Source organism: Oncorhynchus kisutch, linkage group LG7 (assembly GCF_002021735.2).
Source record: "Oncorhynchus kisutch isolate 150728-3 linkage group LG7, Okis_V2, whole genome shotgun sequence".
Classification (NCBI taxonomy): Eukaryota; Metazoa; Chordata; class Actinopteri; order Salmoniformes; family Salmonidae; genus Oncorhynchus; species Oncorhynchus kisutch.
Window position 1 is genome coordinate 50,006,486 of NC_034180.2, and position 8,660 is coordinate 50,015,145.

Here is an 8,660-nt window from a genome sequence, read left to right on the forward strand (position 1 = left end):
CCCTCTGTATAAAGCCTCATTACTGTGATTTTATTGTGTTACTTTTTATTTTTTAAACTTTAGTTTATTTAGTAAATACTTTCTTAAAACTGCATTGTTGGTTAAGGTCTTGTAAGCAAGTATTTCACTGTAAGGTCTACACATGTTGCATTTGGTGAATGTGACAAATAACATTTGATTTGATCAACAAGGTCAAAGTTTAACCTAAATCTAGAGTAGAGTGTTCTATAACCTCTGTGAGCTCACCTCCCAGTGGATCCATTTGTACTGACTGAGATCTACCTTAGAGAAGTCTGCTGCTGACACATCAGGCAGGTTTCTGAGAGAAAGAGAGAGGGGGGGAAGAAAGAAAGAAAGAAAGAAAGAAAGAGGGGAAGAGAGAGGGGAGAGAGTTGGAGGGGTGGGGGGGGGGGAAGAGAGAAAGAGGGGGGAAAGAGAAACAAAGAGAAGATGTCCTTTTGTAAACAACATTATTAGTAACCTTATTTGGATAGGCAACCTGGACTCAGGGGTAGATGTAACATAGTAAATGTTATTCCGGGACACAATTAGTATGACAGGTCGCAGTTGTAAATGAGAACTTGTTCTCAACTGGCCTACCAGGTTAAATAATGGTGAAATAAAAAGTTGTGTTTCGTATGGTATGTATTAATTTGTGGATGTCCATTATCCATTTCGTATGATATGTTATGAACTGCAATTCGTACAATATGCTACAAATTTGCAAAACGTATAATATATTACGAATTCCAATTTGTTGTAGCTAGCATTAGCTCGGTGGCAAATACTAACATTAGCTAGGTTGCTAAAGTTAGCTAGGCTGGGGGGTTGGGGAGTCAGGTTAAAGGGTTAAGGTTAGTGGAAGGGTTAGCTAAGAAGTTACAACGTAGCAATTAGCAGCAAAGTAGCTAGTTAGCAAAAATGTTAAATTTGTCCATGATGACATTCTAACACACAACCTTTGGGTTGCTAGACATTTGCTTTATATGCCTGCTCATCCACCCTACTTTAGTGATTGCCTTAAGTAACCTTCTGTCTTTCGTAAACATAACAAACGTAACATATCATACGAATTTGAGTGTCCCCGGATTTACATTTATATATTAAGTCTAAGAGAACAGGCTGAGATAGGAAATCAAGCTAGCTTAATAGATATAGAATAGATTAGAATGAGAAAAGTTAGGCTACTGAGTTCATAATCAAAAACTGGGAGGAGAGAAGGGTGTCAATCTCAAATCTGATTGGTTGTCATGTTACACCATAGAGCCCCAGAAATGCACCCTACCAAGTTTGACAGAAAACTCATATTGAAACGAGGGAAAGTTCATACTCCCACCCTACTAGCTGATTGGCTGCTTTTTAGGCAATTGAGAAATAAATGGACAGGAAGAATTAAAAAAAGGCTAAATCTAGGTGTTTTCTTGATGCTATGACAGAGTCTGCTGGTGATCCCTCTAAATTCTGGAAAACTGTTAACTTCTTGGTGACAGGGGGGCAGTATTGAGTAGCGTGGATGAATAAGGTGCCCAGAGTAAACTGCCTGCTACTCTGTACCAGATGCTAATATATGCATATTATTAGTAGTATTGGATAGAAAACACTGAAGTTTCTAAAACTGTTTGAATGATGTCTGTGAGTATAACATAACTCATATGGCAGGCGAAAACCTGAGATAAATCCAACCAGGCAGTGGGGAATCTGTGGCTTGTAGTTTTTTAACTCAGCCCCTATTGTAGATACAGTGGGATATTGGTTGTTGCACTTCACTGGCTGTTCACTGGCTGGACGCTACCGTCCCGAATATCCCAGAGAGGTTAACTCACTTAAACGAGGAAACTCCCCAATGTCCCTGCCAAAGCAAATTACATCGGATTCTAGGATCGTCAGTCACCAAACTTAAATTTGCGATGTTTTTAATAAGCACTTTATTTCTGCTGGTTCTCTTTAAAAAAAAAATGGCCACCATGATCCTGACCGGTCTATTGTTTCAGCCCGCCGGCCCCCAGCTGATGTGGAAAACAGTAAGCCGGTTTTTAATTTCCAAAAGGTCACAGAAGATGAGGTCTTATATGCACTATCTGCTATAGATTCAAAGAAATCGTTAGGCGCAGACAATCTGGATCCATATTTACTCAAGTGTGCGGCACCCATCATTGCTGGTGTGGTGACGCATATCTTTAATCAAACATTAGTGGTAGGAAAGATTCCTAAAGCTTGGAAAACAGCTTTTGTTTTACCACTCCTCAAGGGAGGTGATGGTAGTGAATTGGATAATTATCGGTCCATCTCTAAGCTCTCCTGTTTGGCTAAAATTCTAGAGTCATTGGTGAATAGGCAACTACAATCATTTTTAACTGTTAACAATACTCTTTCTAGAAATCAATCTGGCTTCAGACCTAAACACAGTACCACTACGGCCACTGTACGTGTTGTAAATGATATTGCTAATGCCCTAGATAATAGAAAGTACTGTGCTGCCTTGTTCATAGATTTGTCTAAAGCTTTTGACACTGTAGACCATGCGATACTTTTGGGTAAGCTGTTGTTAATAGGACGGGGATTGGATGCCTGTCGTTGGTTTCATGACTAGCTAAAGGATAGAAGTCAAGCTGTTTGGCTTCGACTGGATGCCATCAACTCTTTGGAATTGGTCAAAGGGGTCCCACAAGGCTCTATACCTGGTCCATTACTGTTCACTCTCTACATAAACAATGTCGGTGATGAGATACGAAAGTGTAAAATTAATCTATATGCATGACACTGTCATGTACTATGTTGCTTCAAAGGCTGACCAAGCACTTTTTTTTTTACAGTTGAAACGGGTTTTAAATGTCAAGAAAAAACACATTATGATTTTTAATAGGTCCAAAAAGTTGGTTGAAAATACACTTGCACTTACGAGCTCAGATGGCTCTTGAATTAATCAGGTCTCTGCATATAAATATTTAGTGATATGGCTGGATGATGAACTGTCTTTAAAAATGCATGTTGACAAACTTTGTAAATGGCAACAAAAAAAAAGAAATCAAGCATGGCTTCCTCTATAAAAACAAAACATGTTTGTCCTCCACAAATAGAAGACAAATCGCGCAAGCTACTTTTTATGTATCTTACAGATTGAGGATATTATTTACAGTTGAAGTCTGAAGTTTACATACGATTAGATTTTTCAACCACTACACAAATTTCTTGTCAACAAACTATAGTTTTGGCAAGTCGGTTAGGACATCTACTTCGTGCATGACACAAGCAATTTTTCCTACAACTGTTTACAGACAGATTACTGTATCACAATTCCAGTGGGTCAGAAGTTTACATACGCTAAGTTGACTGTGCCTTTAAACAGCTTGGAAAATTCCAGAAAATTATGTCATGGCTTTAGAAGCTTCTGATAGGCTAATTGACATCATTTTTGTCAATTGGAGGTGTACATGTGGATGTATTTCAAGGCCTACCTTCGAACGCAGTGCCTCTTTGCTTGATATCATGGGAAAATCAAAAGAAAATCAGCCAAGACCTCAGAAGAAAATTGTAGACCTCCACACGTCTGGTTCATCCCTGGGAAAAATTTCCAAATGCCTGAAGGTACCACGTTCATTTCTACAAACAATAGTACGCAAGTATAAACACCATGGGACCACACAGCCATCATACAGCTCTGGAAGGAGATGCATTCTTTTTTCTAGAGATGAACGTACTTTGGTGCGAAAAGTGAAAATCAATCCCAGAACAACAGCAAAGGACCTTGTGAAGATGCTGGAGGAAACAGGTACAAAAGTATCTGTATCCACAGTAAAACAAGTCCTATAATCGACATGTCCTTGCTGAGCGGCTTTTCAGGTTAAAGCCACTGCTCCAAAACAGCCATAAAAAAGACAGACTATGGTTTGCAACTGCACATGGGGACAAAGGTCATAATTTTTGAAAACATGTAATCTGGTCCGATGAAACAAGAATAGAACTGGCCATATTGACCATCGTTATGTTTGGAGGAAAAATGGGGAGGCTTGCAAGCCAAAGAACACCATCCCAACCGTGAAGCACGGGGGTGGCAGTATCATGTTTGTGAGGGTGCTTTGCTGCAGGAGGGACTGGTGCACTTCACAAAATAGATGGCATCATGAGAAACGAAAATTATGTGGATATATTGAAGCAACATCTCAAGACATCAGTCAGGAAGTTAAAGCTTGGTCGCAAATGGGTCTTCCAAATGGACAATTACCCCAAGCATACTTCCAAAGTTATGGCAAAATGGCTTAAGGACAACAAAGTCAAGGTATTGGAGTGGCCATCACAAAGCCCTGACCTCAATCCTATAGAAAATGTGTGGGCAGAACTGAAAAAGTGTGTGCGAGCAAGGAGGCCTACAAACCTGACTCAGTTACACCAGCTCTGTCAGGAGGAATGGGCCAAAATTCACCCAACTTATTGTGGGACGCTTGTGGAAGGCTAACCAAAATGTTTGAGAGTTGGGTATGGCTGCCTTTTCCTGTTATGCTCCTTGCCTATGGAATAGCCTGCAGACTAAACTGAGACTCTTGTCCCCCTGTTGCCCATTAAACATTTATTGGAGGAGTTTTATTGTTCTATTTCTTCTAACTGTTTCGGGTAATGCAAGTTCTTGTGCTGTTAGGGGAATAACCTGTTAGGGGAATTACCTGTTAGGGGAATAACCTGTTAGGGGAATAACCTGTTAGGGGAGTTACCTGTTAGGCGAATAACCTGTTAGGCGAATAACCTGTTAGGCGAATAACCTGTTAGGCGAATAACCTGTTAGGCGAATTACCTGTTAGGGGAATTACCTGTTAGGGGAATTACCTGTTAGGGGAATTACCTGTTAGGGGAATTACCTGTTAGGGGAATAACCTGTTAGGGGAATAACCTGTTAGGGGAATAACCTGTTAGGGGAATAACCTGTTAGGGGAATTACCTGTTAGGGGAATTACCTGTTAGGGGAATTACCTGTTAGGGGAATAACCTGTTAGGGGAATTACCTGTTAGGGGAATAACCTGTTAGGGGAATAACCTGTTAGGGGAATTACCTGTTAGGGGAATTACCTGTTAGGGGAATAACCTGTTAGGGGAATTACCTGTTAGGGGAATTACCTGTTAGGGGAATAACCTGTTAGGGGAATAACCTGTTAGGGGAATAACCTGTGTGTAAATGTAACAATCTGCTGGTATTTTTTGTGTTATCTGTGATGGTTTAGTGTAGTTTCTTAATCATTGTACCTGAACTGTATATGTAAACATGTATATGCAGGGCCCGGCTGTAAAAGAGACCTTGGTCTCAGTCTGTGCTCCTTGTTGAAATAAAGGTATAGTACTACCTCTCCTTGGAAGTCACATCACATGATACAGTATTATCAATGAATGAAATGACATTGTGACAACACATTTAGCATGCAGCGATCGAATTGGTAGAATTAGAGATGATCCCCAGAATTAACCCACGCAGCGCCACTACAGACTGACACGCCCCTTACCCTACGTTTACGGGACATACTGCTACAAACTGTAAAGCTGATGATACATCGGCAATATTGCCTCAAAAATGTGCTAGTGTATCATGGCCTTAACTTACTTGGCTTCTGAGTAACATTCATCTATAGTGTAATGAATATCTCACTCACTAATGATTAACTCACTCACTAATTATTAACTCACTTGGCTCAAGAAGTTTGACTAAGAATGACAATCTTCCAACACCCTTTGAGCTGATATTGTGAGGCAGTTATCTGGCGTTGTGTGACGCTCCATTCTGGCTCTAGTCTACTGCAGTGGAGCTGCACATCCCGTATTAGACCCAAACACAGCATTACAGAATCCAGCGCCGGATCGTCCACCGCCTGCGTGTCTTACGTGTCAGAGAGCACGACCGTGCGTGAGCCTCTGGGGGGACACACCACGCAACAGGCACACGGGGTCTCCCCCTCCCGCTGCCAGGCAACGGATGAAATGTCCACCCCGCGGCGCGAGAAATCACCCACGATGAAGCTGACAGAGCAGAGAGACAGACACACACAAACACGCAAACCCTCAATGAACCCAATGATAATGATACTGTATACATCGTCGTTATAATCCTATCATTATTGTAATAGAATAATGATGATAAATAACACGTGTTTCCTCTGGCCTGAAGGGACGGAGCAGGGGGGAACATTTGCTGCAGGCTGGGAGACCAGGGCATAACCTATGACCTCTGAGAAGCACACCTGGGAGATGGGGTAGAGCAGGGGGTTAGTGGGAACAGGTTTCCACCTAGTGGTAGAGACAGGGATAGCAGCACAGGAGAGCCCAAGTGGAGAAGTGAGTGTGGAATTTCAGGAGAGGATCTGAATTGAACCCACACACACACACACAGACACCTAACCACAGACACCTAACCACAGACACACACACCTAACCACAGACACACACACACACACCTAAACACAGACACAGACCTAAACACAGACCTGAACACAGACACACACACACCTAAACACAGACACAGACCTAAACACAGACACACACACACACACCTAAACACAGACACAGACACACACACACACACCTAAACACAGAACTAACCACAGACACACACACACCTAAACACAGACACAGACCTAAACACAGACACACACCTAAACACAGACCTAAACACAGACACACACCTAAACACAGACCTAAACACAGACACACAAACCTGTTCATGTGTAGGATGGTGCGAGTGCCCGTGGTCACATTGCTTATGATCATAGAGGTAGGGAAGGAGCTGTGAGGGTGTTCTGATAGGAGAGAGATGTCAATCTGGTACTTCTGAAAGTCATCTAGTACGAAGCTGTGGGATATAGTCACTGTATAAGAAAGAGAGACATCTAGGTAGACAGTTAGTTGTTGTTGAGATCCAGAACTGTTCTTGATCGTAGCAGCACCACCACCTCAGGAAAAACTGGAATAAATGATGGCAGATCACAGAAGTTTTGGAAGATGTCTTTGTAATACCAAAAGGACATGAAATAACAACAACAAAAAATAGCATGTCTTAATTGATTATAAACACATTAAATAAATCCCTAAAAGTAGACCTAAGAATTGATTCTACCAAAACACATTAAACAAATCCCAGAAAGTAGACCTAAGGATTTGATTCTACCTAAACACATTAAACAAATCCCAGAAAGTAGACCTAAGGATTTGATTCTACCTAAACACATTAAACAAATCCCAGAAAGTAGACCTAAGGATTTTATTCTACCTAAACACATGAAATAAATCCCAAAGTAGACCTAAGGAAGATGATAGAATAAAATATATATTATTTTTATAATAATCCAAGAGTTTGTCAGATGTAATATCTGTTTTTATAAACTGGGTGGTTTGAGACCTGAATGCTGAGTGTCTGGCAGCCATGGTATATCAGACAGTATACCATGGGTTACGACAAAACATGTATTTTTACTGCTCTAAATACGTTGGCAACCAGTTTATAATAGCAATAAGGCACCTTTGGGGGATTGTGATATATGGCCAATATACCACTGCTAAGGGCTGTGTCCAGGCACATGACGCATACAGCCCTTAGCCACACCTCCTCAGGCCTTATTGCTTTAAATCGACAACATACTACTTACTCTGCAACATGCCCAGGAGCTAGGGACCCCATGAACGCACAGGGAGCGCCAAGGAGTGACAGGACAGTGCACGAGTTGGACGCGTTCCCACCACGCTGCCATCGTTGAGACAAACACCTGTGCGCACATGCAGAGGCATGGGTGGAACAACAGACAGCTGTAATATCTTAGTTTAGGTAGTAACCATGACTGCCCTCCTTCAAGTCATTCATTTGCTGTTGTGAATTTACTGACTAGGGTAGCAATATTGAAACAACGGCTTTCATGTTTCTTTTCGGGCTAGTCTAGTGCAAGTAGGATATATCTTAGTAGGTCTAAGCGTAAAGAACGTCAGATCGAAGTTAACGTAAAACTCACTTCATTATAGTTTTTGCAAGCTAGTGGTACAGCGAAGTGTGTAGTTCGTTCACAAGTGGATCTGTCACAGCCCCTAGCCATAACATTTACCCTTACTCTAACCTTAACCAACCCTAACCCTTACCTTAACCATTTTAAATGGCAACTTCAAATGGGGTAGGGACGTACCAAGGATCCTGCATCGCAATGAGCTAAGTAGCAGAGTATTGCGCATGCGCAGAGCTTTATTCGCTCATAAAAAGGGTGTGAGTGTTTTTAGGACTGTAGCTATGTAATTGAAATGGTAAATGCACCAGAGATGATGAGTGCATTCAGTATGAAACATCACTTACCTGGTGTCAGTGTCCTCTTCCGGGTATTTGTCCACTACATTGATAATATCCAGACATACCAGCCCGATACACAGTATCTTTTTGTCACCCATGTTCCCTGCGTGAAATAACGGGACTTTGAACTTCGGATACAATGTTGCTCATATCACACTTGTGTGGTCTTTGAACCCCAGATAGGTGACCACCAATAGGGCGAGACGAGCACGGTCTGGCTCTGCTTTGCGGAGCGTGTGCGCCTGCGCCGCTTATCCTTTATCTTTAAAGAAACATGTTCCCCCCTCCTGTAAGTTCCCGAGTGTAACCGAAAGATGGTGCTGTTGAACGCCAAACTTTAATCATACGGTATGCTTCA

General features: G+C 41.7%; 1 protein-coding gene across 5 annotated transcripts in view; it reads right to left on the minus strand.

The window, feature by feature from the left end:
• Nucleotides 1–8,541, minus strand: part of khk (ketohexokinase) — a 12,462-nt gene extending 3,921 nt beyond the window's left edge. The window contains exons 1-5 of one of the 5 annotated variants that reach the window (XM_020488417.2): nt 8,309–8,540; nt 7,620–7,736; nt 6,692–6,826; nt 5,863–5,997; nt 247–319 (exon numbers count right to left, since the gene is read on the minus strand). In XM_020488417.2, the coding sequence (XP_020344006.1) occupies nt 247–319; nt 5,863–5,997; nt 6,692–6,826; nt 7,620–7,736; nt 8,309–8,400 (552 nt within the window). In that variant the 5' untranslated portion in view covers nt 8,401–8,540. Of the gene's footprint in view, nt 1–246; nt 320–5,862; nt 5,998–6,691; nt 6,827–7,619; nt 7,737–7,976; nt 8,101–8,308 lie in introns of those variants that run through there. The other 4 variants (XM_031829242.1, XM_020488419.2, XM_020488418.2 and 1 more) reach the window with 4 other exon arrangements.
• Between the last annotated feature and the right edge of the window lie 119 nt (nt 8,542–8,660).